This window comes from Larus michahellis, chromosome 4 (genome assembly GCF_964199755.1).
Source record: "Larus michahellis chromosome 4, bLarMic1.1, whole genome shotgun sequence".
Taxonomy (NCBI): domain Eukaryota; kingdom Metazoa; phylum Chordata; class Aves; order Charadriiformes; family Laridae; genus Larus; species Larus michahellis.
In genome coordinates, this window is record NC_133899.1 from 50,727,929 (window position 1) to 50,743,816 (window position 15,888).

At 39.4% G+C, this 15,888-nt stretch overlaps 1 protein-coding gene across 3 annotated transcripts in view; it reads right to left on the reverse strand.

Moving 5' to 3' along the window:
- Positions 1–3,665: 3,665 nt before the first annotated feature.
- The window catches only part of ZNF106 (zinc finger protein 106), a 39,813-nt gene continuing 27,590 nt past the window's right edge, over positions 3,666–15,888 (reverse strand). The window contains exons 11-23 of one of the 3 annotated variants that reach the window (XR_012586693.1): positions 14,115–14,895; positions 13,664–13,719; positions 13,275–13,378; positions 13,023–13,168; positions 12,578–12,712; positions 11,557–11,673; positions 10,526–10,717; positions 9,351–9,413; positions 7,982–8,101; positions 7,452–7,523; positions 5,892–5,963; positions 5,100–5,246; positions 3,666–4,041 (exon numbers count right to left, since the gene is read on the reverse strand). Coding sequence is in view for 2 of the 3 variants with exons in the window: in XM_074584658.1 (XP_074440759.1) it covers positions 3,985–4,041; positions 5,100–5,246; positions 5,892–5,963; positions 7,452–7,523; positions 7,982–8,101; positions 9,351–9,413; positions 10,526–10,717; positions 11,557–11,673; positions 12,578–12,712; positions 13,023–13,168; positions 13,664–13,719; positions 14,115–14,895 (1,958 nt within the window). In the remaining variant the exon portion in view is untranslated. The remainder of the gene's footprint in view (positions 4,042–5,099; positions 5,247–5,891; positions 5,964–7,451; positions 7,524–7,981; positions 8,102–9,350; positions 9,414–10,525; positions 10,718–11,556; positions 11,674–12,577; positions 12,713–13,022; positions 13,169–13,274; positions 13,379–13,663; positions 13,720–14,114; positions 14,896–15,888) is intronic. The other 2 variants (XM_074584660.1, XM_074584658.1) reach the window with 2 other exon arrangements.

Below are 15,888 nucleotides of genomic sequence, written 5' to 3' on the forward strand. Positions count from 1 at the left end.
GGTTGAAAACGTGCATTAAGAACTGCACTACTTCAAACACACTGCACAGCCAAACTCCTGCTATTTTGCAGGTGTCAGCTCATGCGCTGATAATACATATAAAGTCTGCAATTCACAAGTAAGTGACCCAAGGCAAGCAGAAGCTGGGATATTTAATGCATCTTCGATACCAACAGATGCAGCAGTTTTCCCTCCGTCTCCTCCCACGTACAGAAGCAGCAGCATTAGGCCACAGAGTATTTTGCACTGCCAGTTAGCTGTTATTTTTCCTTGTGTTTTGAAGGAAAAAAAGGAGCAACGAGTATAGACCAATACATGTGAGGCTACTGGGACTGGGGAAGGTTAAGTTTTGTGGCGTATGTGAATTTCAAGTGATTGTTTTATGCTACTCACCCTCCTTTTGGAGCTCGGGCGGGCCTTGGTATGCCTATGGCACCCTTTTGAAAAGAATGATATAACCGGTTGCAGTAGCGTCTGGCCCACTCTTTATTAGAAAAGTGTACAGTGTCTCTGAGCACGCACTCTCTGCTGAGCAGGCTCATAGCTTAACAGGCACAATGTCAGTCCTGCTAAGAGGAAAATGGTGACTTGCCCCCCAAAGAGCCTGCCATATGAAGTCAGCCATATAGCAAGACCAGAGCTCATTATTTAACACTGGACTAATAAAATAAACACAGCTAACCCCAAAATAAACCCTCACTCTACGCACTCTTCCACCCACAAGTTCTTACTTGCATAGAAAACAAACTGAAAACAAAAATAGTCCTGAAACAGGCTTCAGATGTGCAGTACTGCTTTTCAAAAATACTAATCCACTGAATTCCACAAACAGCCTGCCTTACAAAGTTATTACACTCTTCGCCCAGAGGTATATCAGGAAAAAAAACCCTAAGTTGCAAGACTGGAGAGGATCTCATTAATGGCTAGGAAACCAATACCTTAGTTTGGCAACTCTCTTCTGCAATTGCCTCCGGAAGAAGCGAACAGCCAATAGCAAAAGCTGCACCAAAGTCCAGCTGAACAAGTAGGAAACCTCCCCAACAGGACTCCAGAGAAGCCTCGCGATTTCCACAGCTGCACAACAACTTCATAGCAAATCCTTTTAAGATATCCTCAGGACAAAACAGCACAGCATTTTATTCTGAACCCCTAAGCAATTTCTAAATTTTCTTTTAACTTATGGAGCAAAATTTTTATAAACACTCGAGCAGCTCTGCTATCTTCCTGCCTCTTATCCATTTTAAGAATCTTACAGTATATCTGGAATTACCTACAAAGTAGAAAAAGACACCACTGCTAAAGCTAAAACTGGATTTCAGAAGCCCAGATTCTTCAGGAGGACTGTTTTCAAGGACAGATTAGAAAATATCACGGACTACACGAGAAGGAAGTCTGCTTCCACCAACTAGAAAAGATAAACCCAACAAGCAATTAGGAATGCAAATACAATGTAATAACTGTGTTTGCTGCAACACCTAGTAGGAAAGATCTTTACACATTCCCAAAATCAGCTGAAAGAACATGAAGAATCACAAGGACAAAGTAACAAAGTCTACTCTTATGCACCATTTTTCAGAATGCTACAATCACTCCACATGCTTGTCCTCAGGACACACACCTCCACACCTTCACTTCAAGCACAGTCAATGAAGGACAGCTTGAGATGTTCGCATTGTTTATGCCACACTTACACTTTTGTGGTTCAAAAAAAAAAAAAAAAAAACACTCAGAAAAACTCCTGAACATCACTGGATGAACATCATTGGAAATGGTTTAAGTATTACCCAGTATTCTGCTTTCAAGTCATGAAAAAAACCCAGATACTCTCAGAGGCTCTAGGGCAATACGGCCTGCACAGAAACCATTTACACTATTCAGAGATTTCCCTGAACTTGATTCTCTCTTGAATTGCTTCATCCACAGACCACAGAAAGAAAGGGAAAAGAAAAACCAAAACCACAAAAATACACCCCAAAAACCAAAACAAAAACACCCTCAAACTCACCTGGGGTCTGAGCCACATACTGTGTTTTTTTTCCTGTCTACAAACAGCTTAATAAAAAAACCCAAACAAATCACCACAAAAGCATTGGAACCTCAGAGATTCCCATGAGTTTGAAGTAGGATGCTACTGCACCTCATTCCTATTTTACTCCTGTCTCTCACAAAAAAAATCATCAACGTCAAGCAATTACAGAGAAATTATACTCGTCTGCTAAGACAATACAAAAATAGCGTCCTTCAGAGAAGGCCCTGAAGTTCCTTGATTTGATGGCAGTGGAACATTCATGGGCTTTCCTCAGTCATTTTCTTGGCCTAGAAAGGCTTCTTTAGAGTCAAAGAATGAGGCTATAAAACTTATTTGGTCTATGGTTGCATACCAAGCCTCAAAGTAGTGGTGAAAGAGATGTCCGGTAAAAACAGTACATTCAATTTGTTTGAAGAGCACCGGATTCATTTATAAGCAGCTCAGTTTTGACACTGGGCTGTTTTTACTTTCTGTTACGGTTTAAGGAAACCTCTGCTTTTTTTATCCTGAGCAGCAAGTTAAGCAAAAGTGAACACAAAGCTCCTTGCTAGATTAGTCTCATTGTTTAAGAGAGCTCTCTGCTAAATGAATGTTATTAGGGGTGAGAGGATCACAAATGCAAGTAGTACATTTCACTGAACTTAATGGTAAAGTTTTCTGCCCCAAGGGACACCTGCAGAGGAACCCTGACAAGTAGAAAGAGTCTCCCCCCTCTGCACTGGCTTCTCTGTGGTACCTTCCATGCATTAGTAGAAACAAGACTTCTACGTGCAACGTGCATTTTGTATCCTCACCTTCTGCTTGAGAACTTTAGACTTTAAAATCCTTTAAAACCCTGCTCCATTCTTTCCAGTTGAGTCTTTGTGAACCTAATACAGCCCAAGCCAGTTAAGCCAGTTCACAACAGAAACAAAACAGTACCTAAGCTGATGCACTTAGGCAGTACCTTTGCATTTCTCTTAGTTTGCTGTGCCACGAAAACACAGGACTGCAAAGCTCAGTCATGAAGATTCCCATTAAAACCAGGAATCCGACTATGGCGTTGTATCAAGATAGCAGTGGTTATGCTGGTATTTAATTAAAACAAAAGCCGACACCACTTACTTCTTTCCTGTACATAAGGACCTGTATTTAAAAAGACTAAGACTGCAAAGCACATCAGTGGAGCCACTGTTGTGGTTGTTTTGCTGCTACTGGCATACCTCTCAAGAAACAACTGCTTTTCTTTAAATAAACAAAATATCTCAGGATGTATAGTATTTAGGGCAGTATATCACTGTATATATTGTGCCAGTTAGAGCAACTTTTACACAAGGAATAAAAAATAAGTTACAATCAACACTAAAAAAATTAATTTATTCCAGTTCCTCATAAAATACCTTTTTTTTTTTTATGAAGAAAGTCAAAATGTACATGGGATATTCAGGTTACACTGTTAGAATTTGTGATATTCTGGTTTGCAGAATTTTATTAAAATCAGCTAAAAAAATTGGATGCAACATAAAAACAGACATGTCTTAAGACACTTAACACATTTCAAGCTGAGTTTGCAAACACCAGCGCCTATTGTAATTTAAGTCCTCAACACCCCTCTGGATTTCCCAAAGACTCTCAACTACGGTTCTTAAAAAAAAAAAAAAAAAAAAAACAACAACAAAAAAACAAACCCCAAAACAACAAAAAAGCCCAAGGCAGACAAGAGGAGGGAATATTCTTAGCTGTCAATGAATTAAAAACTTGCAAGAATCTGCCATTTGGGCCAAGTCTTAATTGACCATCCTTATTTCTACAGAGTGCAACACAATCCGCAGTCTCTGTAGCAAGGCATTTCAGCCCCACTCCGTTTTTGCATTCCAAGTGGGAAAAGAAAGAGGAAAGACTGGAGTAAGAAACTGATGTTATTTGGAATAATTCTGGCATATAAAATTACTTCCCAATGTGGGAGGTGAAAAGCTTCATGAGTCAATCCTGCTGTCATCCTCAGCATGTCTTTCAATGTGTCCTACAGCATCCTAGAAAAGAACCAGAGAAGTCAGATGTTAATAATCATCGTCACCAAAAACTTTGCAGAAGATTCTTGACATCTCAGTGAAAGTGACATTCTGGATAATAGACACTTTTTGGCTTAAAGCTTCTAAAAATTTAAAAAAAAAAATAATAAAAAAATCAATGCCAAACTATTAAATCACACATAGAAAGTGTCTCACATACCACATGATTTAAGGCAAATAAAAACCAGCTTCCTTTCCGACTGGAAGGGCATATCAAATAAACACATGATATCCAAAGCCAGTGCTTAAAGAGAAAATAAGGATTCTACTTCTGTTTCTTAGTTCTCACAGAAACCTCCTTCCATTACGTATTTTGGAAAGCATTCAACAGGAAGGCAGTTTATATTGCCAAGCAGTAAACCGTGGATTTTGCCAATCAGTTTACAGGTAACAGCCCACCTTCCACCCATCCCCCAACCCTTTCCACATCACTTAATCCAACTGGCATCTAACTCTTCTGCTTTCTTGATTTTTTTTTCCTCATCTGCAGTAACATTTATTCATAAATGTATGCATTATACTTATTTAAAGATCATTAGCAAAACCAATCCTGTGTGAAAACTAAACAGCGTCAACAGCCACAACAATGAAGGCGGGTAGTGATGGATAAAAATTAAGAGGATTAAAATCTCTTTCAAGACTGACGTTTGTTCATCTTAAAAATAAATTTTTCCTAGAAAAACTTAATAACATCTTGAGTATAGTTACCAGAGGTTTCTTTTTGGTTTGTTTTTCTTTTTTTTTTTTTTATTTCAAGAATTTTACCATTTCCATGTAATATTTTAGGACCAAACTGTTTTGGATAGACCATATCTCAAGCTATCATATTTAGCTGCACTCTTCATCTGTCACAGGCTGAACCCTGTTAGCCTTGTATGACTGTAACTGTAAGCAGTTAAGCCTGTTAAGACTAGAAGAATTTAACCATTTTAAAGAGAAACAGGATTCAAATCCCACGACTGGGGTTATAGTATGTACTTTATACTACCAAATACAACCATGTTAGTTCAACCACGCACCTGCTTGGAACCTTTCCTGGAAGTAAAGAAAGCATCACAGTTCTTCCAACGACATTTTAGGGTCTGAAAATTTGGGTTGGTGTGGTCAGTTAGCAAGTGTTGTTTTAGATGGTCCACAACTCCAAAGATCAGTGAACATCCATGCCACTGGCAGAAAAAACATGGCAGAATAAGCCAGGGAAAAAGAACTTCAGCTAATGCCTTTATTTGTGCAACTTAACAATATTCTACCAAGACTGCTCACATGCATGCCACCTCCTGTCACTTTTTAACCTTCTTATCCCATTTCCATTCTCAGTGGTCTCTATTCCTTTAATTTCCATTTTAAAGAGATTTTTCCTGCCTCTAGCCAAGCCTAGACCATCAGCAAGAATGGCAGGAAGAAGAGGGGCACTAAGCCTTTAAAAGATTTAAGCTAACCTGAGACAGAGTCATTGGGAATGTAATTAAACTTATTTAGCGGAGTAAATCCGCTTTTGTACATCGCTCAGCTGAAGCTTTTGGTTTTAAACAGTTAAATGTCACTTTCTAAAAATTGCCAGGAAAAAAAAAAAATCATTGAAGATGAAGATGACTACTGACTTGCCCCAAAGCATATACATATACTAAAGACCATGAAAAAGGGAACTAGAGATATATATTTACATTTAAAATGTACGTATACAGTTAAAAAAATATTATCGAAGTATAAAAACTTAAAGATCAAGCTATCCAAGACTGAGAAGTGACCATCCCCAGAAGATAAGTCTAAAAACTATAACAAAGGAAGGCTAAAATCATTTTGCTCGTTACCCAGCAACGATAATTCTGCATTAGATTAAGCCTCACAGCTCTGACACTGCCATCATAGCATCCAGTGTAGATCTGTAAAAGAAACATTTATGGATAAGCAAGCTGGGAATAATTTTGAAGGAGCCTTCAGTGTAGAGTATATCAGGTGAACGACAATAAGATACCAACATGCAAGGCTTCAAATTTAAAAAACAGGTCTAAGCTAATTCTTTTAAGGTTTGCATTCATAGCTTACAAAAACCTACTAATGAATAAGAAATGTTTCCATAACTTCTATTGTTCATACTGTCATGTGTGTAGAAGTTCAGAAAACTTTGAAACATGATGCTACTATCCACTAAAGTGGAAAAAAAAAATTTCAGCCTAAATGTTAAGTTGAATACATTTCCAGGACTTAACCAGTTATATGTATATCAAAAAGGGATGCAGAGGAAGGGTGAGGAAGAACATCAAAATTTCAGAAAGAGAAGACTGATGCAGATCCTGAGAAGTTAGGCAAAGTGACATCTTAAAAAACACTTTTGTTAGGCAAATGCTCTACAGACAATCGTCTTTTGGAAAGAAAAGGATGTCAGACACTCGCAATTCCGCAAAGAACATTCATTATTAAAAAAAGTCCTCACATAATAATGAAAATCTGCAAGCTGAAGATCTCATTTGATACCTTTCTTCAAGTCTTTTTGTCTCTTGGAAATTCATCACTAGGATATAACAGCCAATCTGCTTTGCGTAAAAGACTATACCTTAGTAAGGACTACTACAGAAAATTATAATCTTTCACTCCACACTAAGCTTCCCATTTGAACACTTCTTTGATTTGAGAATGCCCAAAACAGACTATTGCTGGAGGCAGTTCAAGCTTCAGAGTGTAAGCACAAAGCCTGAATGCACTTTGCTCTCCAGCTCGCTCAAACGAGCGGTGAAGCTTGGGCAGCATGTATTACAATTAGTAGGAGATCAGTTCTGTTACACTTGATTCTTCTGTTATTACAGACATCACTATACGTCTGTACCTCTTATTTTACAATCTGAAAGAAAGTTTGCATACAAATTCCTACACGTGCAGACAAAAAAGTGTTTTTAATGACTATTTTACAAAAATGATTCTGAAACCTATCCTGCAGGGCAGATCTGTGAAGAAATCTGTGCACCTAAATCAACTGCACACCTTTGTTGAGATTCTATCAAAGGTTGCTAGAGAAAAACTTCACGCACAGTCTAGTATCTGCATGACTGTCTTGAGTAAAATTCAAACTGGATTTATACTTGAAAAAAGGGAGTATTTTACTATTTCTAGACTCTTCATTGCAATCATCACTGTAAACAAAACTATTGTTTTAGGACTACAATAAAGCTAAAAGGTAATTTTGCCCCAGACAATAATATTACATAAATACAAAGCTGTTACAGCAACTTGGTGTTTTTGGCTGACATTTCCAACTTCCTCTGTCTTAGTCAGTCAGCAGGCTGATTTCATTATCTGAAAAATTTAAACTATCTTGTATGTGCTTGTGGAAATTACAACCTTCTCTTTGAGACCAGTGAAAAGAAGGAAGTTACCATGCTCTTATGGATGGTCATACACATGATCATATCTGTGTGGCCTCCATAGACTTGCAAGCGGTCGTGTGACTTGAAAGAAAGAGAAACAGACAGACGTTTAATAGCATGGCAGTTAATAGTCATTTTTCACAGACATGCAAATGACAATGCTTCCAAGAGCAGTTTCCTGGGTAGCAACTAAACTCCCCTGGTAGACTCCAAACTTCATAGGTACCATGAAGGCTCACTTTTGCTTACATTACTTCTGTGAGTCTTTCTGTCCAACTAAGGACTTCCTCTTCCAAGCAGACAAAACTAACATTTCCCCACTTTTCTGAGCTGTCATTTTCTTAGGATAACCCAGGGTCTGAAAACACGTTTGAGGTTACGTTCTTTAAAACCCATGTATTTTGGTTGGTGAGACAACTATATATTCTGAGTGACAGCAAAGAGAGAGATGGGCCAGAGACCAGTAAGCACAAAGATGACTTCTATTTGACTTCAGAATCATTAATTAATACATATTAGGTAACCATCTAATTTCTTACCTGTAGTTCATAAACGCGAACAAACTTATCCAGACATGCTGTCACCATCACTTTCCCAAGAATGTTCACAACTGTGACTGCATGGTTATGGCCTTTATAGATCCGTACAAGCTCTCCAGTCTGCGTCAAGAAAAAGCAAAGGCAAAGAGGTCTTTGGGGTTTTTTTTTGTTCATTTGTTTTTTTGTTTTGTTTTTTGGTTTTTTTTAAACAACAAAACAGTTTTATCTAACCTAGATAGGGTAGCTAGCTTCAATGCTCACAACTCAAAAAATGAAAACACGCTTTATTAGACTTCCATTTCCTATGAAGGCACTAGATTACCATCAAATACTACCTCTCCTATGAGGAGAGGCTGACAGAGCTGGGGTTGTTCAGTCTGGAGAAAAGAAGGCTCCGAGGAGACCTTATAGTGGACTACCAGTATCTTAAGGGGGCCTACAAGGAAGCTGGTGAAGGGACTTTTTAGGATGTCGGGTAATGGTAGGACTAGAGGGAATGGATTAAAACTAGAAATGGGTTGATTCAGACTGGACGTTAGGAAGAAGTTCTTCACCATGAGGGTGGTGAGACACTGGAACAGGTTGCCCAGAGAGGTGGTGGAAGCCCCATCCCTGGAAGTTTTTAAGGCCAGGCTGGATGGGGCTCTGAGCAACCTGATCTAGTGGGAGGTGTCCCTGCCCAGGGCAGGGGGGTTGGAACTAGATGATCTTTAAGGTCCCTTCCAACCCTAACAATTCTATGATTCTATCCTTTTCTTTACCCATGTTAACATAGAGCCATTCCAGTAGAACAGAAATACAGATCACTATGAAAAGTGTCTACTTCTCCTCTTTCCATCATTAGTTACATGTGCCCCCCAATCCTGCTATTAGTACTGCACTATTACTACTAGCAGTATTTTATGTAGCCACAAGGATCGGTGAGCAGGGCTAGAGAAAAAGCATTCACAACAGTATAACAGCTTTTGAACTAGCTGGTTTGGAATGCTGTTTGTGTTCCTCAAGTTTTTTCTGTAATAAAGAAATCTTCCCCCACAGAATATCTCACATGGCTTTCCTCTGAACCCTTTCCACATTATCAGCACATTTAGGGTAATATTTGCAAAAGCAAGATCCCCAGATAAAAAGGCACTGCATACCATATTAAAAGAGTCAGCATGTTTATGTTTCCCAAGGTATTTAATCCCCTGCATCCCTCCTTAGTTAGCTATAATGCATAGTCACGTTAACAAAATCATATGAATTCCTTTTCTGGAAGCTACTCTGCCCAACCAGCCAGTGAAAAAGTCTGGAAAAACTGACATTATAGTAAAGGAATTCACTGCCGTAACAGTAAAAGTCATTCCAACTTTATATATATGAGACTTACATGAATGTTGTGGGCATGGACGGACTGATCACTGGAGCCACTGAATACCAGATCATTTACAACCTTACCAAAAAAAAAATAAAATCAAAAAGAAAACATCAAAGAACAGTTTTATTTTTGTAACAGACACAGAAATGGGTAAGCAAAACATTAAGACACTGTTGTGTTTAAAGTTGTACTGTAATATTTCCTAAATTTGACAGTCTTAAAATCAATAGAGAGTATGAAAAAAAAGCACGCACTGAGTTCTTTACATAAGAGCTAGAAAATGTACTATGCTATCCTAATGTTGACTTTTGACGCTTCACAATTGCCATTAGAAGCTGTTAACTTGCAGCCCACCAGGCTAACTCATCCTACCTACAGACTATTCTCAGGGACAGCTCAGCAGCAGCTCAGCGACCAAGCAAATTGAAGGCAGAATGCTGCTCTGCACATGCACAGCAAAGCCCACTGTTTCCTGGAAACATTAGATGTACTGTGCACTTATATTCTGGTCACGTGAGAAAGATGGTGCTCCTGATAAGTCCTAATCTAGAAAGGAAGCTCAAAAGATACATCATGGATCAAGAAGGGGCCACAGTATGCTGCCACACAAACAGGACTAGGATAGCCAACAGAGCAAAAAAGGCTGTGCCACTGCACCATAAGATCTAAAGCGACAATTTATGGAATTCACCCCCTATCTGTTACATGATAGTGGTCACAGCAAAGCAGTCAGGCAAGCATATGTTCCACCTTGTAATCTCAGGACCCAGAAACCTCTAAATAAGTGATAGTGATTCCTCTATTAAAAAAAGAATACTTCTCTAGAGTTACATTTTTTCCAGTTTCCTCTGAGATTTGTACAATGTGGGTATACGAACGTTAGCTTCATCTTTTCCCCAACTTTCCCTCTGTTGGCAAACTCACATTTCAAGATTCCCTGAATCTTCTAACAACATGAAATAAACATGCTTCCTACATAACACACCCACAACAGTTTTGCTGGGAACATGGGATATGTCAGCCAGTCAGAGACAATTTTCCTACCAAACTACTCAGTTTTTATCCTTTAAAGTAGAGAAATCCTCTGTTTCCTACCACAATCTGCTCACTATTAGATGAGGAAGAAGAAGAAAAAATGCACCATTTTAAGTATTCTTTGTCAAAAACATATTTTCAGAGACACTTGCCTTCATGCAGAGTATAGTCTTGCTGTGACCTTCCAGGGTTCTGAGAAGCAGCCCGTTCCGCGCATCTCGCACGCTGATGGTGCAGTCATAGGAGCCCACTACCAATAACTTGCGTGCTCCTTCCTGAGCTGTAGCTAGACAGCTCACTGCTCTAGGGCCATGGCATTCAAAGGTATCAACCTGCTTGTTGTTCTGTTGGGGGAAGAAAAAGTGGTTTTTAAGAATTAAAACTTTGCTATGACACTGACTAGACCACCAACTCCTTTTTGTGTTGTTATAGGATCTGATTTCAGTTTAGTAACATGCCATTCGAGTAGCGGTAAGAGTTGAATCTTAACAACTAAGTTTCCAAATCAAGGAAATAACTCTTTATCTTGGGATTTGATTCTCTTTTTTTTAAATTTTAAAAAATATTTCATTATTTAGCAAAGGTCCAGTAAATCCTCCTTCTGAGTTAGAAAAATGAGAGGAAATAGCGTTATGAGAAAAATGCAAAACAGAGTAAATTTGTAAGGATAAATTTGAGAAATTAGTCTAGGATCCATGAAAAGAATAATCAGAAAAATAATTTCTTTAAATCATGATTTTTATTCACTTTTAAATATCACGGGAACTGCTGATTAAGCCTCTTTGCCAGAAAACAGTGCGAATGAGTCTCTTCTATAACTGCAAATGAAGCAAGCAAAACCAGCAACACATTAAAATCTCTCCCATTATTTTGATAGGCAAGAAAGGAGGATTCACGAACAATCGACTGTGTCAAAAAACTCACACGCATGACTGATAGGTCAGGTGGAACCTTAAGGAAAAAGGTGACAACAATACAGCAATTAAGAGAAAGGTAACCAGAGGGAAGGGGAGATGGGACAGCTTCATGCACTAACCGAAAGGGGCCACCAGTGACCATTTATACCAAAATACTTAAATTACAAATACACTTGCTACTCAAGAGAAAGAACAGAAAGAAACACAAAGTGGAGAGAAAGAGCATCACAACAGGCTTTTAGGTGCCAATATTTAAACAAACTAACCTTTATGCTGAAAGTAACCACAGTGCCATTTGCAAGGCCTGCATAAAGGATCCGCCATCTGCTGTGTAAACAGAGCACTCGATCTTCCAATTTAAACTGTACCATGCATTCTCTGGTCTGGCAACAAAAGGAAGTATTTAAAGATTTTCATTAACTGAAAACAATTTAGGGAAAAAAGCCTGAAGTGAATGATGATTTCTACCTACAACTTGCATTTTTCAAACCAACAGAGCTGGAGAAAAACATCTGAAAGTCTGGTGTCACATGGCAGTTTGACACTGGTTTTAATCAGCTCCCTCCCATCTTTGAGACTTGACTGTATTTCAGCAACCAGTCATAACCCTAAAAGCTTTATTCTTGCCACAACCTCTAATCTATACAGACGTTTAGACTACAGACTATATATATCTATAGATATGAAAACCACCCCGTTACATGCTTGAGTTTGAGGAATCCCCATGAAGTTCCCCAAAGGAAGTGCCATGAATCCTCAGCCTGAGTCAAAAACCTCTAGTACTTTGCCCCTTGAAGCAGGTATTTGCTTTCTAGTCCACCAAGCCACAGATTAGACAAGCCTTCCTATCATTTATCCTTAGAAGTCCAGCTTCAGGAAGTCTCAGTCTGCTCTTCCATCTGCCCTCAGAATAATACCTGCTCCTCTATAGCTGCTCCACAAAGAGAGCAGTGCCTTCCATAAGCAACGTAGTTACAAATACAGCAAGACAAATAGAATGCTCATGGCCAGACAAGCATCCTGCACTTTGGTGTTCCCAACATTCAGTATCCTGTCATGCTGTTCTGGCAAAAACTCTGCTGACAAGCTAGTCAAAAGATTAGGGTAGTAAATCACTTCATAGTTTGCTATTTGGTTGGGGTTTTTTTTCCTGTTCTACTCTAATGATGTATAAAGTGGGGCTCATGTCCAGCTTATATGGGTTTAAAAGGCTTTTTAAATTTATATTTGCAAAGAAACACTCCCATAAAAAATGAGTACATGTTAACCAACACAGAGTTTGAGTACCTTGATATTGTAACAGTTGATAGTGTGGTCGCTTGAGCCAGTGTAGAGTGCAGCATTCTTCCCATTTGTCTGAGTGACCAGGAGGCAGTTCACTTTTGAGGTATGTCCTTCAAAGATGGCCACACACTTCCTGCTCTAAAAAAGAAAGCATAGGGTCTGTCAACATAAAGGCCCATAATGTCAGGCACAGAATCCGAGAGACAAAGTCAGGTAGGACAGCTAAAAAAAGTAGGGCACATGCAGCAGTCTATCTCCCCCTACCCGTCTTGTAAGGAGAACGGGTTGGGGAGGGGGAGAAGAGAGGTTTGAAGGAAAGAATAGAAGAAAAAAATTAAGCTCTTGAAAAAGTAGCTGCTCTCTTAACTACATAGCAAGGCTTCACAAAAACACAACTGCAACCTCATGACTACAATTAATGTAACAACATTCCCACAACCTTACTTACAACCAGATTGTAGGCACAAACAGTTTTGTCTGCTGAGCAGGTATACAACAAATTCCCAAAAATCTGAATAGCATTCACTGCAGCTAGGTGTCCCTCAAAGTTTCCCTCTGTAGGTTCTTCATCCTCACCTGGCTCCGAAGACACTTCTGTAGGACAGAGACACAGGTACTTTGATTATGTGAACACACTCAAGCAAACACGCTACTGTTGTTTGTATCACCAAACAGCAGAACTATTTTGTGAGCTCAGCACCTTAAAGTCAGATTTCATTGTAGGTCCCAGCTGGAGCCTGTACGTGGCAGAAGGCAATACAAAATGCCAGAAAGACCTTTATACGATGTTAAGTCCAGAAAGATCTTTAAAACAGAAAAAGGATTGTATTATTGTTTGTCCTACAACTCTACGGAGACTGTAGGGCGTAAGTGTTCATGTGGGAGGGGGCAGGAGGATGTGGAGGGTTCAAGGCACAAAGCATTCAATGAGGGATGACGTAAGTGAATATGCATCACTTCCCACTTCAGTTTTCAGTGCAGGTTTTTACCTTGCAGGGCAAAATTCCCCTCTGGAAGCAGTCTAATCGAGACTTACAAGTCCTGCAAGATACTATACACAAAGTATCAGAAGAAAAGCTTAAAAGATACCTGATGAGTTCTTTGATCCTCTTAGCGATGATATGGAAGTCTGCGTCTCAGCCATCCTGTAACACAGAAATAAAGAGTAGTGAGACTATACTTTGCATGTTCATTTTCAGACAAAATACTGGTGTAAGTAATACTCCAGAATACAAGACTCAGCACTTAGTAGAAAATAGGCTGTAACAGATAAGCTCAAAAACAAACTTTCCTTGGAGGGCAGCCTTGTTCTTGCTTTAGAGAAATTAGTAGGTAATAAGACACATTCAGTTGCTGGACCAAAAAAGCAAATTCAATTTTTATTTTCCTTCTCATTTCACTCCTGAATGAAATTAAAAGTTACTCATGTTGTAAGACTTTCTGAATAGAAAAAAAAAGAAAAAAAAAAGAAAAAGAGAGGCCTAGGCCTCTCATGAATATTGTTTAATGCTTTTACTTTAGAGAGCTACAATAATCTCACCTTGTTTTCCCATCATTCCTATAATTTGTGCCAATCTCACTGGTAGAGCTCACTTCATCATAACCAGAGCAAGATGCCTCTAGAACTGCTTGATCCACAGAGCTGCATGAATCTCTCTTTGATGGACTGTCTGGTTTCTCGTCTCCCGACTCTGATGAACCAATGTCAACAACCTCACACTGGGGCACTGGAACTTCCACTAGTTCCAGGGAAGCATCACTGTCATTCTCATCTTTGTTTCTTGTTGTTTGAGCAGTAGCTCCATTCTCCTGTCTTGGAGGAGTGGATGTAGTAACTTTTTCTCCTTTAGGAACCTTTCCACCCTTGACTTTCCGGACAGGCTTACAGTCAATTATATCCTGTTCTGTGTCACTGTTCTCTGGCACGTGGGCTGCCCTCAGAGTCTTCTTCTTCCTTAACTTTCTCCTCCTCCTGTTTCCTTTTTCTGCTGGGACTACAGTGGTTACTGTCCGTTGCTCAGATGGTTCTGCTGACAATTTGGGGGTTTTATCCATTGGCATTTCTAGAAGGACTGAATGCTTCGGAAGAGAGGTGCTACACTGATCCAGTAAAAAGCTTTCAGTCACTGTATCATTTGCATCTCTCTTGCTGAAGACAGACAGTGAATGAGGAGAAAGGTTCTCAGGAAGTCCACCCTTTCCCCCGTCTGCAACAGGCTTGTGAACATCTTGATTAGTGCGGTGGAAACAAGCTGCCAGCTCTGATAGGGATATGGTTGCAGAGACAACTGGATACACTGGAGTTTTCTGGTTGGTCTCTTCTGAAGAAAAGAGACTAGTGTTACACTCAATCTGTACAGCAATAAATATTTACGCAAAATTGCTTTCCCTGCATTTTTTTGTTTATACTTAATTGTGCATATAAAGTACACATACATACACGTTGAAAGCTATGTGCACATGCAGATCTGCTATTTCAGTCAGCTATGCAGCCTTTAAAAAACATAGCCGGGGAATAAAATGTTTACCTGTGTACTCAGAAGCAAAGGAATAGGGCACACCATTAAAATTCCTGGCTGACTTTATGACTTTAAAGTTCTCACAAACAACCTTTTGTGAGTCCTACATCGTCAGTTTAAGATGCCACCAGCCTTCACAGTGTGCTCCCTTACCAGCTGTCACCATTATTGTAGGATTGGTATTAAGCAATGCATGCCTAATACATCTCAGCTGCTAAGTGACACAGTTTGAAGACCCTGCACTTAACCCACCTGTGTTAGTTACTTCTACCAAGTTACTTGGACCTAACTCAAAGTAGATGAGTCCTGCACAACCCATTCTGCAGCATTGTACCTTCTGCCCTAGGAATGGCAGCACTGTAAGCCATCAGGCTAAATTTTTTAGTTCATCCGTGGTAGATTAAGTGATGAGGCAAACACACTCTCCCTGTCATTTTAATTTGAAGCTAATATGAACAAATTAAGCCAATCTCTCAACGGAGACAGGCTAAGAGCATAGGCAGCATCTCACAGCCGTGTTTCCCACACCCTAAAATTCCCCAGTTGCATTTGCAATAACTATAATCCAGAACAGGATGTTTCAAGTTCACTGCATTTATTGGGTGGGATCCCTCAACACAAATGGGAAGCTGGATGTATTTGAAACACTTCCCTGCTTCAGTCTCTTCAAAACCAGCAATGCTTAGACAAAGCTGTTGGACAGTACAAATTTGATGCTTCAGAATTAAGCATCCACCGTACTAGATCCACTAGTACCAGGTAGCCAGCTGGTACCACTAGAGCCAGATTAAATGT